General features: G+C 47.1%; 1 protein-coding gene across 3 annotated transcripts in view; it reads left to right on the top strand.

Annotated features, from left to right (window-relative positions):
- Positions 1-18,595, top strand: part of SH3KBP1 (SH3 domain containing kinase binding protein 1) — a 342,133-nt gene that overhangs the window by 296,967 nt on the left and 26,571 nt on the right. For all 3 annotated transcript variants that reach the window (XM_055438217.2, XM_055438216.2, XM_055438219.2), the window contains one exon: positions 10,604-10,689. In XM_055438217.2, coding sequence (XP_055294192.1) covers positions 10,604-10,689 — 86 coding nt within the window. The remainder of the gene's footprint in view (positions 1-10,603; positions 10,690-18,595) is intronic.

Below are 18,595 nucleotides of genomic sequence, written 5' to 3'. Positions count from 1 at the left end.
AGCAGAGCAGGTGTGTGCCTTCAAAAGAAAAGAAACCCCAGAGGGAAAGAGGTAATGCGGGCTGGATAGACCAGAACAGCTTTGTTAATCTTCCCAAACACGGACACCCCAAGTTGTAATAACCCTTCATTTTCTTCCCAAAGAACAGGCAAGTGGGAGCAAGACCTTTAGTCCACATTGCCAGGGAGCTATGCTGCTTGTCTGGGGCAGCAAAGGGGCTGGGGTCTGGGGGGTTGGAACTTGAGTGACAGGGGCTCTGGGATGGAGGAAAAGGAAGTGAAGCCAAAAGAAGCAAGAGTCGGTGAGGTGAGCAGGGATGGAGTGGTAGCTGGAAGTGGGGAAAGTTGATGGTCAGAGGTACTAGAGATGCTGGTCAGAAAGAGGAGATTGGTGTTCACAACTTCAGAGGCGGAATGGGTCTGAAGATGGACATATCCACAGAGAGAAGGGCCCTGAATGTGGGTGACTGAGAGTGAATGAAGGTTGTAAGTGCTGAAGGGACCAGGGGAAGGGTGGGGGGAATGGATCGCTCACATGGCTGTCACAGGCTCAGGAAGATGGCAAGAGCTGAAGTGAGATGAGGCTGATGTTCTCAAAGCCAGTATCCTCCCAGGTGGATGTCAGTGCATTCTGGGAGTTGATGACAGTCAGTCATGAGAAAGTTTCAGTAGTCAGAGTGGTAGCAAGCAGGCCATTAAGTCAAGAGGTTTTAGGTGGATGGAGTTGGTTACTGTGGCTCAAGCACCTCAGTAGGCACTGTCCCCTGGCTTCAGATGTGGAAGCCTGTGTCAGAGGAGGAATCTCAGTGGGAAGACTGGCAGTTGGGTCTTGGACACCAGGCTGCGGGCATGAGGCCTAGGGTTTCCCAGACCTGTGCTTCTTGGAAATAGTCTATTCCTTTAGGTCTTAAACACACCAGGTACCCTTCCCATGAAAGGCTGAAGGCTACGTGGAGTCTCCTGGAAGAGGGATCAGGTGTGATGGACCATGGAGTTGTACATTTTTTCCTCAAAATAAGCGGGAACCCTGAATATCAGAGAAACCCTGGGAGATTAGTGACTGTTGAGTCCTGAGACATTTTAGCATGAGGCAAAGCTTAACTAAACATTTATATGCCAAATATCAACTAAGTGCTTAGGGAAGGGCAGATGTCTCTCTAGAGACCAACTTGCCCACACAAATTAATTTTTCTTTAGATTTATGCAGGCATCCCAGGCTGCGTCAAGCCCCTCTGGATACAAATTAGCCCAAAGTAAGCTGGTCTAGTGGTTCTATGACTTGTGTGGTCCCCGTGCCCACCAAAAGAAAGCATTAAAAAAAAAAAGACCTTTGCTCTTATTAGCTCTAAGCTAAAAAGCAGAGACATTACTTTGCCAACCAAGGTCCGTCTAGTCAAGGCAATGGTTTTTCCCGTGGTCATGTATGGATGTGAGAGTTGGACTGTGAAGAAAGCTGATCACCGAAGAATCAATGCTTTTGAACTGTGGTGCTGGAGAAGACTCTTGAGAGTCCCTTAGACTGCAAGGAGATCCAACCAGTCCATTCTAAAGGAGATCAATCCTGGGTGTTCATTGGAAAGACTGATGCTAAAGCTGAAACTGCAATACTTTGGCCACCTCATGCGACGAGTTGACTCACTGGAAAAGACTCTGATGCTGGGAAAGGTTGGGGGCGGGAGGAGAAGGGGATGACAGAGAATGAGATGGCTGGATGGCATCACCGACTCTGTGGACACGAGTTTGAGTGAACTCCGGGAGTTGGTGATGGACAGGGAGGCCTGGCGTGCTGTGATTCATGGGGTCGTGGAGAGTCGGACAAGACTGAGCGACTGAACTGAATCAATCATTTAATTTTTTAAAAAAGAGGGAAAGAAAGCTAGGCAGAGTGTACCCAAACATTCCCTAAGCAGGCATATAGAATGTGCACCCAGGTGGTCAGGCCACCATTTTGAGTTTGGATTACTTGAGTATTCTAAACATCTTTTCAGAGATTCCTAGGGATATGGCATGTTATGCTTGAGTGTTTCCCTTCTTCTCTACAAGTCAGGACCAAGATATGTCTTTGGAGAATTCAGGAGAGATCTTGGCTAGAAATTACAGAGGTAGATGTCACTGGCTCGTAGATGGTAGTTAGAGGCGTGAAATGGCTATAATCACTCCAGGAGATTACAGAGAAGAGGAGGAGTGGGTACAGACCTCTGTGAGGAAAATTGTTACTTCCAGGGTGGAGGAAGGATGAAGAGCCGTGGGAAAGGGTGGGTGGGCGGTGTGGCCATGGAAGCTGGGAGAAGGGAGGGTGGACTGGCTACTGGCCACTGGGTCTCACACTTGAACGTGTGTCTCCATCACCTGCAGGCTTGTTAAAACACAGGTCGCTGCTCCCCAAGCTTCTAATTTAGGAGATCTGGGTTCAGGCCTGAGAATTTGTATTTCTAGCAAGCTCCTGGGGCTGCTGCTGCCACTGGTTTGCCACCCCCACTATGAAAACTGCCACCAAAGTGAGAGCCAGGGAGACTGAAAGGCGCTCATGGTCTTTGGTCACTAGCTGGCCCTTAGTGATCCCAGTCAAGCTGATTCTGTACAATAGTTGGGAGTGAGAGACAAACTCGGGTTGAGTTGAAGAAATAACAGATAGGCAACCAAGCATATGTAGACTTGTCTTGTGAGAAACTCAGCTATGGGGAAAAGATGAAAAATGGGTGCTAGATATGAACTCAGTGATAAGAGAGGAGTGTGTGTGTCATTCATTCATTTCAGAAATGTATCAAGGGCCTCCCCTTGACCAGGCCTTCTTCTGGGTGGTAGTGAACTCTGGTAACCAGGCCTTCTTCCTGCTCACCCATTGCTTACTGGGCTTTGGAGCCAGGCCCACCAGGGTCAGAAGCTCACCCCTCTGCTTCTTTACCCTGTGGCTTTGGGCACGGTAGCCACCTCCTGAGTCTCCATTTCCACCCCCTCCCAGGTACTTGTGAGGCCCTCAGTCTGTCTTTTTTCCTCGCTGAGAGAGCTCAGTGGGTAACCTTACTGGGAGAGGGGTTACCATATGGTGATAAGCAGATCAGACTTGGTAGCCCTGAGGGAATGGGGAAATACGGACACCCTCAAGACCACACAACAAGGGGTCTCCAGGGAGTGGAAGCAGAGGGAAGGCTGGGGCCCGAGGGAGGGCAGGTGATGTATGGAGCACAAGAATCCTACAGGATACTGGCGAAACACCTGGTCATCATGTAGAAATGTCTGTGCAGTATTTGCTGGCCTCATTTCATTTGTACGTACAACTTTCTCCATACATCTTGCTACCCTCACAAAGAATGAATTTTATTCCCTGCAGCGAGATCCAGCAGTAGTGATGGTTTAGCCTTAGTCCAGACTGAGCCACATTGATTTTTCTGCCAGTGATGGCCGGAGGCAGGCAAGGAATCAGTAGCAAATAGTGGCACCCCGCATGGGCACAGAACTACGTGGTTCATGTAATGCTTTTCCCATGGGCTGTTTCTTTGAACACTCTTCCTCCAAGTGACACCCACCCCCATACTCTTCTCAGAGTTGCTTGATGATGAGAACCCCCTTCTCCAGGCATCTGAAAAGCCCCTTGCCCCTCTGAGATACCTGGCTGTGGGTCTGCAGATGAGGGCTGTGGGTGTCATCATTCTTTGGCCTCAGGGGCTATGGGGCTTGTCATGCCCTGGATGGCCTCTGGACAGAGACCTGTTTCCACACACACTTGCAGAGTCTGCACAGAGAACAGAAATGTGGGGCAGAATTGAGCAGGCAGTGTCCCATCATCTTCCAAAGTGTCTTCACCAACTATAAATAGCTGAGCCTCTCTGTGCTCATCCAAATAGGTACACGGTGCGAGGGGAGAGCTGCCAGGAAAACCACTCTGGTCCCCACTTCCTGCACCCCTGGCCTCGCTGCTGCCACCATTTTATCCTTTTCTGAAGGGAAGATTCAACCTCCCCAGTCAGGAAGGGCCCAGGAAGGGCCATTATCACTGCTTTTTTGATGAGAGAAATAGCTCTAGAAGCATCAAACATGTGCATTTTGATTATTACTGCCCTAAGGGTGGTGGGCAAAGATAGGGCTGGGTGTCAGGAAGCTTCTATCTAGTTTCAATGTGGCCACCAATTAACTGCATGATCTCGGGCTCATAGCTCCTGGCCTTGGAGCACAGCTCCCTTGTCCATAAGAAAATGGGGGCTTGAGCTGGGTAATCTCTACTCAGTTTTCATAATCAGAGCCTAAGTCTGAGATGTTATAATAAGGCAGCCTGGAAAGCAGGGGAGAGCACTCACTTCCTCTGACCTCGCATCCTCAGTGCGTAGTTGGACCGAGACGAAGGAGGTGAGCAGTAAGATAGGGTGATTCTGCGTCAGAAGGGGCTGATAAAACAAGGTTGCGGGGTTGGAGCAAGAGAGAAGAGAGAGAATCTGCAGTCGTTTCTCTAGCAACTTCCCATCTGCCATCTGTCATCATCCCTGTAAGTGGCTAGACTCCCAGGCAGGATCCATCACTGACTCAATGGACATGAGTTTGAGTAAACTCCGAGAGACAGTGAAGGACAGGGAAGCCTGGCATGCTGCAGTCCATGGGGTTGCAAAGAGTCGAACATGATTTAGCAACTGAACAACAGCCCAGGCAGGATGAAAACTGGGGGGAAAATCAATGCCCCGTAGTGATTTTCTGAGAACAGGAATGAGGATTTTCTGCTTCTTTTTTCTTTCCTTTCTTCCCCAGCTTTTTTTTTTTCCCCCCGTTACAATTTTTAGACAGTTAAAACCTAAGCATTTACATGATAGTAATAGATCCTGCTGAGGGTCCAGAGGGGAGACTGACAAAAAGATTCATCATCTGGACTTGGAGTCTTTCGCTTGGTAGGATTAAGTAGACTCACTGTTTCATTTCATCCCCACTCCCCTCTAGAAAGGTTGTGGGGTCTTTCGGGTGGATTTTAGCTGCTGCCGTTAGTGCTGCTATTCATTCATTTATTTATCGTACTTGTTTGCTTGCCTCGGCCTCCTGTGCACTTCAGCATCTTTTCCAGGCCACATGTCTTGGCTTAACTGTCCCAACTTGGGCTAAATTGGGCCAGGCCCTTGGCTGAGCTCATGTTCTCAGGGGATGCGCATGGCGCGTCTTCCACATTTCCAACTGTTCATGTGCCCCATCTCACGTCTCGGATCTGAAGGGGAAGAGCAGGCCCTCTGGGTTCGGGTATGTGATTTTTGTTTATTATTAGCGCTTTTTAACTTGGGGAGCAGAGGCAATGTCCCCAGCTGGCAGTGAGCTGCAGTGACACAGCCGGTAAGGCTTCCACCCTGCCACGCGGTCTCCAGGACCAGCAGGCTGAGTGAAGCAGCTCTGAGAAGTGGTCAAGAGCTTGGGCTCCAGAGGCAGAGTTAGTAGGTTCAAATCCAGATGCCACCACTCTACTAGTTTTATAACCTTTTGTCAGCAAGTGACTTCCTCTCACTGAGCCTGAGTTTCCTGCTCTATATCATGAAAAGAAGGGCCACCCAGGTGGGCTTCTCTGAAAAGCAACCTCTGTGACAGTGTTTGGAATGCAAGATACGTGTAAGGGTCAGTGCCTGTGGGGAGAGAGAAGGAAGCCATGTTGGGCAGGGGGAGAAAAGCTGTGATGCTGCCATACCAAAGCTTCGGCCAAGTCCATGGAGCTTTGGGACTAAAATGACTTGTCTGATGTTCAGCTAAAATGACTGAGACTTTTATTAAATTAATTTTTTACACCAGAATCACTTTGTTTAAGGTCTAGCCAACTAACAGTGTTATAGTTTCAGGTGAAAAGCAAAGGAACTCAGCCATATGTATACATGTATCCATTCTCCCCCAAAACCCCCTCTGAAATGGCTGAGACTTTTATACTGTGGAGCGTGGGCTGCCCTGGAAAGGCTGAAGGAGGCTCCCTGCAGCTGAGGTGGTCCTTGGAGGGGCCGGCACCTCTCCTAGCAGTGGGGGGCGACCCACTTCACAGAATGGGGCTCTGGGTGGTGCAGCTCTCTGTCTGCCACACAGAGGAGGTTCTTCAAGGGACAGTTGGGGTGATTGAATCTTACATGGAAGGATCTCATCTTCATGCCTGGTTCGTGGTAGGCAGTCAGTCAAATGTGGTACTGCTGTTAGTTCTCCGGGATTGTGGGTTCCACTTAACTCCTGGCGGATGTCCTTGGGCTGGTCAGCCCATTCCCTGCGATTTCAGGTCCCTGGCCAGCAAAGCATGGAGACTTTTGGTTGCTAGTTGCCTATCCGAGTCACGTGTTTTAAGTATCCATAATCAAATCCGCTGAAGAAATACAAGAAAAATAACATTATTTTGGTTTAAAAATCAGAGTTGAGTGAGGGTCACATTCCAACATTGTCGGCTATGTGGGGATATGCCTGCTTTCTTCTGTTTTCTCCTTTTATTTAACAGCCATGGGCACAGAAACTCACCATAAAAAAAAATCCTTACGGGAGCTAGTAAACTACAAAAGGATGAGCTCTTTCCTCTTTTGTTGAATTTAGTAACATCCTTTTTGCCAAAATGGTACCCATGTGTTGGGTAGACTGGAGGAGAACAGGGACCATGGAGGGCTGCAGCCTCATTGGGTGTCAGCCGCTCCAAACATGTGCTTCGGAGAATTTCAGAAATTCTGCTATTTTTCAGAACTGAAATTCATTAGCTTTGTTGTAAGCATCTATAAATACAGTGAAAGGCATTTACAAATAGACATTGTAAAACGCTTCCACACCCACAGTCTGAACACTGTCAAAACACCAGCTGCAGCTTCCCTACTTGGAAGGATCAGAACCTTTTTTAAACTACACCTACTGTGTTTTCAAAATAGGCTTGCTTCTGGCCCTGTGTAGAAGATAATTTCAGCTGAAAGCCTGTGTCTGCTCTTGGCATGAGGGATCAGAGCTCATTTAGAGATGGGGGTGTCCCAGTCTCCTTCTTGTCAGAATATGGCAGGCACTTTAGAATCTGGGGAGGGGTCACTTACAGGCGCTGTTTCCTATTTCTTTGGGTGGACGCGTCTCATAGCCTGGCCCTGTCAGTGTAGGCTTTGTAACTCTGCTACCCACCCACCCCCGCCACAACTGGTTCCCAGGTGAGTTCCAGATGTGGTCACAGGGGATCACAGAGGCCCCTGGATCAGGGAGATCCTTAAAGGAGAGTTTGTAGGTAGGGGCCATGCAGTCTTGTCTTTTGCCTGGATGATACTATTGGGGAGAAATGGGAGTGAACAGAAGCTGCCTGAATTGTACGCATCTCTTTTATTGAAAGTGAACTTTAAAAAAAAAAAGAGTGAACTTTCAAAGGAAGGAAAAATTCACCTATAGGCTTATCCCAGAGGCAACTGCTATTAACGTTTCAAACTGTTTCTTGCCCATCTTTTTCCTATGTATGACTCGGTTTGTTTTCCATCGCTTTTACATAGGTGTGATCATACTGAATGTCGTACAACTTTATGTCTTTTGGGGAAAAGTGTGATTCTTATAAACACATAATACATTCCCATTTCAGGAAAAAAAGGCAAATGTTCATTCATTCCACGAGTATTTTTGAGCTCCTGCCATGTACCAGGTGCTGGACTGGTACTAGAAATCACCCATCAGACTCCCCAGGAATAGCCATTGTAAATACATGTTCTTCTAGCCTTAAAAAAATCCTTCTTCCTAATATATCAGAAGGGCATGTGGGTGCCTGTGAAGTAAGGTGTATGTCAATTTTAACTTGTGTTTTTTAGTTGACATTGTAACATAAGCATTTGTCCCTGTTGTCATGAACTACTTATACATATCATTTTAATGGTTATATCAAAGTCCATCAAATATCATAGTTTTTCAGCTATTCCCCTATTTATGAAAAATTCCAGTTCTTTTCAGTTTTTCTATATTACAGATAATGCTGTGAGAAACATCTTGATCCAGAGAACCCATTTGGGTATTTCAGACTATCTCTTTAGCGTAGACCCCCAGAGGGATGTTTCAAGTGCTATGAATATATACCCCATTCTGAAAAATTACTTCTTTTTACCCTGCCCTGGTCCCAAAAGGCTTGGAGGTAACTTTCAAAAATGCATATGAAAGAATAAAATAGTTAAAAGGGTGACAATGAAGTGGAAATAAGGGCAGATAAGTAATATAGCCCAAGATCAGATGAGCACAGCAATGCACATAGAGTGCTCTAGCGCCCCTCGAGAGAGGCTCATGTTGGACTGGAAGCTTCCATGTGTCAAATCAAAGAGGGAAATGGTAGCTACAAGATTCACAGTTTCCAAAATGCACGAATAAGCCATGTGTTCAGAAGCAGCTCAGTTGTTCTGAGATACACGTGGTTCACTGATGTGCAAAGTTCCTCCCCCCACCTGCACCACCATCACCCCCACCTGTGCCCTGATGGTCTCTGCAGTGTCACCTCCAATCATCTTCCCCTTTGGCCAAAAGAAAAAACGGCTAGTGGAATTAACTGGACCTTCCTTGCCTGAGTGACGTCTCTCCCTGGACAGAACATGTGTTCTCATAAGTTTTAGTCCTTGGTGTGTTCCCAAAGGACAGAGTTGGCTGGCTGTGAGCACGACTTGAGTGTAGTCTGTGAATCGGGAAGATGACAGCCCCAAATGATTCCAGCTCCATAGCTACCAAGTAACAAGATTAAGAACCCTCAAGAATTTTTAAAAATGAAAGTGCTTTCTTACAAAGAGTAAGAAATGCGTTTCTAAAGCATTTCATTCAGAAGGTCACATTCAGATTAGCAGATGCAGGAGCCCTGCGAGTAAAGCGTTTTGAAATAAATGTCCTCAATCCTGCCACTCCAGTTGGCTTGGCGTCTGTCCAGGCGAGTGTGCTTGTGGAACCTGGGCTTCAGTAGCCAGGGGATGGTGGGGGGGGGCGGGTTACCTATGGAAACTCGGCCCAGGGGTCCCACAACCTTGAGGGTTGAGGCAAGGCAGTCTCCTGCTGCTCTCACACAGTCCTCAAGTTGTCTTTCCTCTTGGTGAGGACTAAGCCATCTAACCCAGCCCTGGCTCCGTGGAGTTCCCACGTCTGCTCATCTTCTAGCAAGGATGCTTGAGGTTGAGAGTCAGTCTTGTTCATCTGGGAGCTGAGGAAAGCTGACCTCTTTCTCCTGGACCTTCTCCACTGTCACGAGGACATGCTTGTCTCACTGAATGCCACCCCCATCACCTCTCCTTGAGTGAGGAGCCCAGAAGTCTGCCTCTTACCTCCAGGTTCATGGGTCGCCAGCTTCAGCTTTATTCTGTCCCCACTGCCCCTGGGACACACCAAGCCGTGAAACTCAGCCCAGCACCATTGACTTTGGCCAACTGACCTTTGCCAACCTTTGTCCTTTCACTGCTCTCTGGGGACCTCAGACTTCAGCCCTGAGACTCCCTGGCCACTCTGGACCCTCCCAGATGCCTTGAGCCCTTGCTCTGTCATGTCCTTTCTCCCTTTTCCTCCAAGGCCCAACTGTAAGGCCACCTTCTCTGTGTGCCTATGGCCTGCCCACAGGTATCTGTCCTGACCCAGTTCTTGATTCCCCGAAGACTGAGATACCCCTGTATCTTACGCAGCCTATGCCATGTGTGCTCCGGGCTCTCTGTGTGTCTCCTTCCCCCATTTAGACCATGAAACACCCCCCAGAGTGGGTACCACCTGGCTTGGCCCTCTCATTACCAAGTATCTCTCATTACTCAATAGCCATCAGTGTGGTGGGTATTTGACAAATGCTCCTGGAGTGAATCTGTTACTTGTGTAGTTTGGCTACATGGTGACCACAGGGGCTGTGACAAAAGTCTCTTGCTTTAAGAGCAAAGATCTGCCTGTTTTACTTGCCATCACAGACCTTGGATAATCTAGTTCATGGCTCATCTCCCTGAAAGGGTCCCCAGAACTGCCCATTTTAGGGGGACTTGGAGGAATCTTCTGCCCATGCATGAGTGGCCTGTTTCTCTCATCATCTTGGAGGCCTGTCCCCATCCTCCCAACAGGCTGCTCCTAGCCAACATACAGAGGGAAGTCTCTCATGTCCCGATGGGCCTGGGGGCACCCACCCAACAGCTGTCTCATTTTACAGGCCCCCACCGCAGCGCCAGCCATCAGGCTGCCAGATCTCAACTTGACACCTTGTGCCTGTCAACAGCCTGGCTGATGCCTCAGCTCCAGGCCAGAAACCCTTTTTCTCAAGGTTAAAAGTAGCCGACCTTTGACAAACAGCACTGGCTAAATTCCTGTCTCCTTAAAAGGGAAGCTCCCAGTTATCATTCACTGGTGCTTATTTGGCCATGGGGCGGGAGCAGGCCCTGCGTCGCACCCTGTGGGCCAGCAAGAGGATTTGTGGCTGAAGGTGCCTTGCTGAACACTCGTTATTAAAATAGCCATCTTTGAAAATGTGTGCGGGAGAGGAGGGCTTTCAGTGTATCGGCTGGTTTGCACCAAGGGCCACGTGGTTGGACAGCTTGTCGGCTCCCATTGGCCCCCTCACAGGAAACAGTGTGACCCACCCCAGGCGCAGCATACCCCTTAAATTGTGTGCAAGAAAGCTGACAAAATGATGAAGACACATGCCAATTATTAAAAGACTTGTGTCTTTAATGTAGGGGTGACGGTGCCAAGATCGACTTGGTGGGCAGCTCGATACCTGGCATGCTGGACAAGGACCTCTCAGACCGCAGCAATGACATTGGTGAGTAAGGAGAGCATTCTTCATTCTTTTTACAAAACTTGGAACCTCAGAGCGCGGTTTGCCCCTTCCAGCGGCCTGATGTCAACTAACACAACCATTTAAATGTGAAGCTAACAGCCCTCGGTCGGTTTTGATATTGCAGTTTTATAAAGAAGGAGCGTGAGGATGGTTTCCACATTAAAACAGAATGCCTGGGATCTTTACTCTCCCCGACCTTAGGAGAAATTCCTTGCGAGGTCTAATGAAAAGAAATGATGGATTGGAGAAGTGGGTATTAGCATTTATATTCATATTTTCCAGCAATTTATGTATTTAGTGTAAAAAGGTGAATGGGTGGACATGCCACGTGGCAGAATTCACTCTAGACACAGCACTAAGTGTTTTGACTTTGAGTTAAAAATGAGCTTTGGTAGAGTAATTGCCACTTAGTTTGGAACATGAGTTTTCCCAAGGTCAAGATCTGACTATGTGACAAATGGGAAGGTAGCTGGAGCCTGTGGGTAAACAAGTCCGAGGGCTTTGGGGGGCAGTGTGCGTGGGTGGGGGGCAGTCAAGTGCATGCTGGTTGAGGCCACTGTTTGGGTGATAGCCCTTTGAAGAAGTCTGGGTTCAGGGACTACATTTCTTTCATCTTTACATGTTTATTTGTACCCATCATGGCCAGAAGTATACATTTTGGAATTAGCCTTTTACAAGTGAAATTTTTTATTTTGAAATAGAGGTTCACACACAATTGTAAGAAACAATGAAGAGAGATCCACACACCCTTTGCCCAGTGTCTTCCAGTGGTGACATCTTATGAAACTAGAGTGCATGGTCACAGCAGGATATTGACATTAATACAGCCCTCTGCGCTCTTCAGCCGTAGCAGTGCTTGTGTGTGTTTAGTTCTCTGCACTTAGGTCACATGTGTAGATTTGTATATCCACCACCAGAGTCAAGATGCAGAACATTTCTGTCACCGCTAGGATCCCTTGTGTGGCCTTTTTATAACTATTAATACTAAGCACACCTCCTGCCCCCCTTCCCTTCCCTAAGCTCTGGCAGCCACTATCAGGGATTGATTTGAGGTGGAAGGTTCTAGCATGATTTGCATCGGCTGCTCAATTTAGAAACAAACGGCTGACAGTTAGCAAGCCTTGTAAGAGGTACTGGGGCACCTATCATGAGCAGTCTCATCACCTGGGGTTACTCTTTTTGGGGTGCTGTTTTATTCTGAACCTACTAATTGAGTTGCATCTTTGCAACTGCTGACCTGCAGTCTGGTCCGGTCTTATGACAGCCTGGGAGTACGATACGTTATGACCATAAACACCACAAGTACTTGCCCTGGTTTCAGAAACTCTTTTACATCCTCTCATAGCCTTTGAGAAGCCTGGTCAGGAAGTGTGACCAGGAGCGTCTGACAGCTTGGGCTGATGCAACAATAATAGCAACGTTGGCCTGCTGCAGCTTTGGACCTGGTTAAAGGGCAGAAAAGAACAAAGCAGCCATTGGCTGTGAACGAGAAGGAATCATCAGAATGAGCGTGATTAAGTCCTGGTTTCACTGCTATGGTTCAGCCTTTGGGCCCCATGCTAAGGCCGGCTGGCCCATTGGCAAAGTGGCAGTGAGGGTCCCGTGGGGCGCCCCCAGGAAAGGAGGTGTTACCCACATCCAGGATGCACAGGGCTGTGCCCTGCTATGAAGGGCATTGGCCCTTAAGCCTTGTTTCCTTTGGGTCTGGAGATGGCTATGGTGGCTGTCACAAAAAATAAGAATCCTAGGATTTTCAGTCTGATGATCTAGTTCAGAAATACTGGGGTGTTGATGGAGGGAGCTTGGCCTACAGAGCTTTTCATACTGTGTATGGATCAGGGAGCCCAGAAAGAGATGTTGAGGTTTGGTTCACTCTCATTTTGCCAAGAAGACATTAATCCCAGAAGACTAATTCCTCAAGCTAATAATTTAATGTGTATATTATTTGCATTGCCAGAAATAATGATTGGCAGCCTTGTCAACAACCACTAAATACTTGAGTACCTACTCTTCAAGTGCAAGGTTTCAATAGATGCCAGGCCCCACTTTCCAGGGGCTTTGGGTCTGTTGTGGCCCCCAAGACAGCAAATAGGAAGTGTCACACTGACTATGCTAACTGAGTGGTAGAAAGTAATACTGATCAGAGTTGAAGCTGTTCCGTGGTGTCCAGGATGTCAGGGCAAGCTCTGCAAAGTGGGACAGACTGACCTGGATCTGGAAGTTAGATTTGCTTCGATCAAGGCAGAGGCAGGCAGGAAAGTCACATGGGGAATGCTGATCCTAGGCCAGCCTGGCACAGAGCAAGTGCTGACCCAGAAATGGAACTGAGGGCTGCTCTGAATTTGGGAGGGATGGATTTGTCATTTTTTATATAGGCAGTGGGAGCCATGGATGGTTGACACTGAAGTGACATGATAGAGTCTAAAAATTCAGATAATAACTGGTGGAGCTTTGTGGAACCCATCAGATGACGGGTAGATGGGTGTCAGGGAGTCAGGTTTGTTGATGGTTCACCTGAGAGGTAGTGAGAGAGAACCAGAGGCGAGCTGCTCACAGGAGGATTGGAAAGAAGGGGGTAGCTGTGGAGCAGCAATGAGAGAGAATGACCACTGGTCCTCGGGAACAGATTTGGGAGTGGGGAGGAGGAGAGACTGATTTGTTAGCTCTGAGGTTTTTTAGGGTTGGGGGACTGACTGAGGCGGGGGAGTGACTTGGATTGAAATAAACATATCCAGAGGAGAAACTGGTTTGGGGTAAACATGATGGATTTAAGCATGTTGACATTGAGAGGTGGTCAGACATCCCGCATCAGTGCTCCATGTGGATTGAAGGTGGAGGCTGAGGCCAGAGAGGTGGGCAGGGATTGCAGTGGAGATTAGAACCTTCCGTTTCAATGTATGGCAAAACCAACACAATAATGTAAAGTAATTAGCCTCCAATTAAAATAATAAAAAAAAAGAACCTTCCAGGAGACGAGAAGGTAGGGCTTGGCACCTACAGACCTGGGTTTGAGTGCTGTTGATTGTGCTGCTTCCCAGCTCGGTGACCTTCTGTAATTTATACCAACTCTCTGAGCTTCAACTTGCTTTCTCTGTAAAGACTACTACTGTCTCTCTCAACTTCTTCACCTTGTCTTCCAGAATTATGTAAAATCACTTGATGAGCTGCTGAAAGGCAGAGATGCTTATTTTTCATGTTGTTTGCTTGAAAGTGATAGTCAGGAAAATAAGTAAAACCCTTACCATGAGAAAAGACAAGAAGGGCCTAGAACTGAAGACTAAACCTTAGTGCAAAGCCCACACCTAAGGGAAATGTGGGCTCTTACAGCATCACCAGGGCCAACGAAGGAGAGGATTTTAAGCAGTGTCTTAGGTCCAAATCCAGAAACGTTCTTTGCAGGTGTGTCTGTCAAGATTAGGACATTGCCAAGGGGCTGGCTCTCTTCCAGGCTGCTTTTGTATATCTGCTTTTGTAGCATCTGTTCATTGCTTTGAATCAAGAAGGAAATTATCTGTACCAGAATGTTTTGTTAGTGATTCAGACAATTGAAGTTTTCCAAATGTGGGCCACAGTGAAATCACAGAATACAGCCTTAAAACCCATTAGAAATCATCGTTGGTAGCTATCAATAAATCTGTTTTCCTCTTAATAAAACTATAATTTTAAATTATTATAATATTAAATTAGACAACATGACTTTTTCAGATCTCGTGTGGGCAGCTACCAGCATCTGTCTGCCCAAGATAATTGAGAATGAAATCAGTTGGTCCAAAGCTGACTGGTTGATGTCAGTTTGAGATATTGTTTGTATCAAACTGGGTGGCCATATTTCAAGTAACATAATAGGAATACATGGATGAGCTCCAAACAGGCCTGTGAATGAATAGAAAGGAAAATTGTCCAGTTTTTTCTTGCTGATGGAAGAATCTCTGTTCCGATTGAATGGGAGATTATAGGCCACGAAGTCAAGTGCCATAACATTTACTTTTATTATGCAGTATACTGTAGTTCCCATGGCATGGTGGGATTTCTTGTTACACTTCAATGCTGCGGAGATTTTCTGTTCCTCTCCCACTAAAGCACACAGCAACAGGCCTCCGGGTATGAAGCAGCCTGGGAACTAAGCCATCGAGTTGCAATTAATTGACTTCAAAAAAAAGCCTTTCTCATTCCTCCTCAGTTGTTTGACTTCTTTGTTTTGATTCTTGTTTTCCATTCTATTCAAATCTCATCACACTTTTCCCACTTTGGTCTCTTTACATGGACGCCATCCCCTGTTCCCTTGAGAAAGCTGATTTCCCCTGTATTTTTTCAGTGGGCCCACAGTTCTCTTAAGTTGGCGCCCACTTGGGCATTGGCACAAATACAGGTATGTGATAGAATCATCACAAAGTGTTTGGAAAGCCTAGGAGTGCTTTCTCAGAATCTTTTATAGTAGAACATGCCTTTATAATCTTTTTGATTCTTCTTTGAGGTACAATTTGTGATAGTTTCTTCCAAGTAAAATAGCTGTGTGTATAATGTGCTAGTATTAGAATCATTCCTCCAGGGCAGTGAAGAGCGTATGCTCACTCTCTTCATCTCCCTCTGCTGTCATCCTGAGGTTATAGTGGTGAACTCATAGCAGTGGGAGTGAGCAAAGGAGAGGAGAAAAGGAGTTAATAGTCGCTGGATACCTACTAGACACTTGGTATATTTTATATATTTTTCATCATCATCAGCCCTGTGAGGGAGGTGTAATGTCTTGTTTTACAAGGAAGGGACAGGGACTGAAGAAAGTCAAGTGACTTGGGAAAGGTTAACTGGCTGGTAAGTAGCAGATTTGGATTTGAATTGAACCTAGTTTCCCCTGACCCATAGAGCCCAAATTTTCCTGTGTACGAAGTTGGTCTGTATCAGCAGTTCTCAGCCATTCTCCCCAGGGGACATTTGGCAATGTCTGGAGACGTTTTTGCTTGTTACAATGGTGGGAGTGGGGATGCTTCTGGCATCTAGTGGGTGGAGACCAGGGATGCTGTTAAATGTTCCACAATGCACAGGGCAACCCCACAGCAAAGACCAATCTGGCGCCAGTGTCAGCAGCACCACAGTTGAGAAAGCCAGCTGGTGAGTTGGGAACAGCTGGGCCAAGGACAGTGTCCCCTCAGTTGGGTACAGCCTTGTGGTCCTGGAATGGCTCATCTTGCTTCCTGGGATTCTTTATAAAACGTAGTGTGAAAATGGTTTCAGAGCTTTTGGCAGCTGGTGCATTTAGATACCAAAAATTAAATATATTTAACTTATTCACCTAAACATGGACCAAGGAAGTTGCCACGACCTTTGAGAAGACACTCATTCTCTTTCTCCTTGCCCTATAAAAAATATATATATATAATTTGCATTTAATTTTCATGCACAAACAGTGTTATATTTGAGACTAGTTACTCTCCAAATACCCAGTGTTTAAATGGACATTAAATAAAAGGACACCAAACATGAAATTTAATCAATGCTGTTAGAAATTTGTGTGGTAAAGCTGAAGACTATATACAGTTTAAATCAGTTTAATAGTGACCAGTAACACAAAGTTTTTGTCAATGTGACCCCAAGTCTCTGTAAACAAGTGATGAAAATTTTAACTTACTTGAAATTTCTGCCTTTTACCATAAGAAACCATTTCTTTGGGTTTCTTGGACAGATCTTAAGGGAAGAGTTAGATCCCCAAGCTTTGGGCTGTTGATTTTTCTGTTCTTTTTTTTTCCCTTCATATTTTTAATTTCCCCTTTTGGAGCTACCAGTCCAGTTACTGGGTCTCGCAGCATTTCAGGTCGTTGAGCAATTTCTCGGGTTTAATAGGACAACATATACTGTGTCCTGCCTGCCTTAGAGAACCCTGTAAGTGACATTTGGAGTGTTCCAGAAGGTCTCCTGGCTGAACTTGTGTGTGAGCAAGCCACATCTCTAAGCTTATTCGAGAGCCCCAGCTCACCCTGACAGGCAGTGTCCCTTTACCAGTGACCTTCAGACATGACCTTTGGGATCAGGACAGTGGCCAGCATGACCCACACAGAGGAAAGGAAGATGTGATACCTGCTGTGTCACTGTCAACCCTGCACATGAGGCTGTGGGGTGTGCACGTGTAGAGCTCTGCCCCATCTGGGGACACCAGTGAGGATTAAATTTCAAGTCGTATCAGGATAATTTGAGAAGCAATATGCATTTCTCAAGTGTGATGACAAAAGGAAAAGAGATTGTAGTTAGGATCGACCACTTTATACCAAGGAAGGGAAATAGATTGAACTTCTAATCGGTGGGTCTTGAACCTTGTCAGTCCCTCTGACCAGTTTTGGTTTCCACCCCGCACTTCTGGACTTAGCCTTGGCTCATAAAAGGTTCTCTGTCTGGATACCCCGTGCATTACCTCTTCCCCTGGTTTCCGACCTCTCATCTGAGATTCTTAGGACTCACAGCCAATCTTAGAGAAGACAGGCTGATGGAAGGCCTTGTCCTTCTCAGCACTTCTACGACTCTGATCCCAGATGTCAACAGAGGGTTCCACTGCCAGATCTTCACCATTAGAAACTTCAGTCCAGACCAAAACTGAGGTGCTCACCTCCGCCAGCTTGGCCCCCTCACAGGGCAACCCTGGCCTGGCAGTCTGTTGCATTGTTAGGTTTGTGCTTTGATGGGCGCCACAGACGACTTTGACCTCGTGACATCCAATAAGCTTGAAAGCAGTAAACATTCACAGTGCTAGTAGGAAAAACTTCGTGAATACTCTAGAGACACAGGTGGAGGTTAAACAAAGCCAAGTGGGGGTGACGATGATAAACATTGCATAACCTCCCAGGAGCAAGGTATTTGGGAGTGTGAATTATTCTAAAACAGAGAGCGAACAGTGCCCTCCTGCCCAAGTCACCCACAGCCATCAGCCTGCCCCAAGGAAGAGTGAGTGACTTGAGAGATGAGGGGGAACATTTGGGTGCGCAGCAAGCATCCTTCAGATGGGTCTTGGCTGGAGGAGGGTCACAATGCCCGCTGGCCGTGTGGACTTGTAGCCAGCCCCAGAAGTCCACCTGTGTGCCGGGGCGTTATGCTCTCCCCTCCCTCTCTGGACAGGGCCCTGGCATTCTTCGTTCAGCCCAGCTGCTTTACTGCCTCTGCTTTCACTACATGCTGGGACCATTTTCAGCTTTAAGAATATAAATGCAAAGGGATACCCAGTAGGTTCAAAGTAGTCTATATCACAGCAAAGAGATGTATATAGTAACCTTTATTACATACACAGTGTGCCCACTGAGGCCTCTGAGCTGCGACTGAATGTGCAGGTAAGAAGGGAGCAAGTGACAGTCAGCGCTCAGATTGCACATGGCATTTACTTGGCCTGTGATGGCCCTTCCGCCCACTGGCTGTGGATTCATGGATTGGCAGAGCCCTGTCTGGCTTCCGTTTGACTTGTAAATATCCAGAAGGATGCACAGCTTGCCAGAAAACCGTGCTCAAGTACCCCTTTGTCAGACTAAAAGCATTCTGGACAAACCACCCTTTATGAAGGAGGAAAGCTGAGTTATCAAACTCCTTCTAGTCATGGCCTCTTGGGAAGGCGTGGGCCGGGAAGCTCAGCCCACTCTGCCTCCCACTGCCTTTGGTTCATTCAGTGACAAAAGTGGTGAGCTCTTGTGGAGTAAGCTTGGGGGGCCCATTCGAAGGGAATTGGATCTGGTGGTGACAAGCTAAGGGTGAGGTGTCAGTGAACAGCGAGCCCTGGTTTCAAGTCAGAAGATCTTTATTTAACTTCCCAATGACCTATCGCACTCTCCACCTCTCCAGGCCTGAGTCCTTTCTCTCGAGGTGGTTTACAGTCTTTGGAATGTCACAGACTCATTTACCCCCAGTTCCCCCCTCAGAA

This window comes from Moschus berezovskii, chromosome X (assembly GCF_049115385.1).
Source record: "Moschus berezovskii isolate FMDL1 chromosome X, NW_MosBer_1.0, whole genome shotgun sequence".
Taxonomy (NCBI): domain Eukaryota; kingdom Metazoa; phylum Chordata; class Mammalia; order Artiodactyla; family Moschidae; genus Moschus; species Moschus berezovskii.
This window is presented reverse-complemented; position numbering and strand designations above follow the sequence as displayed.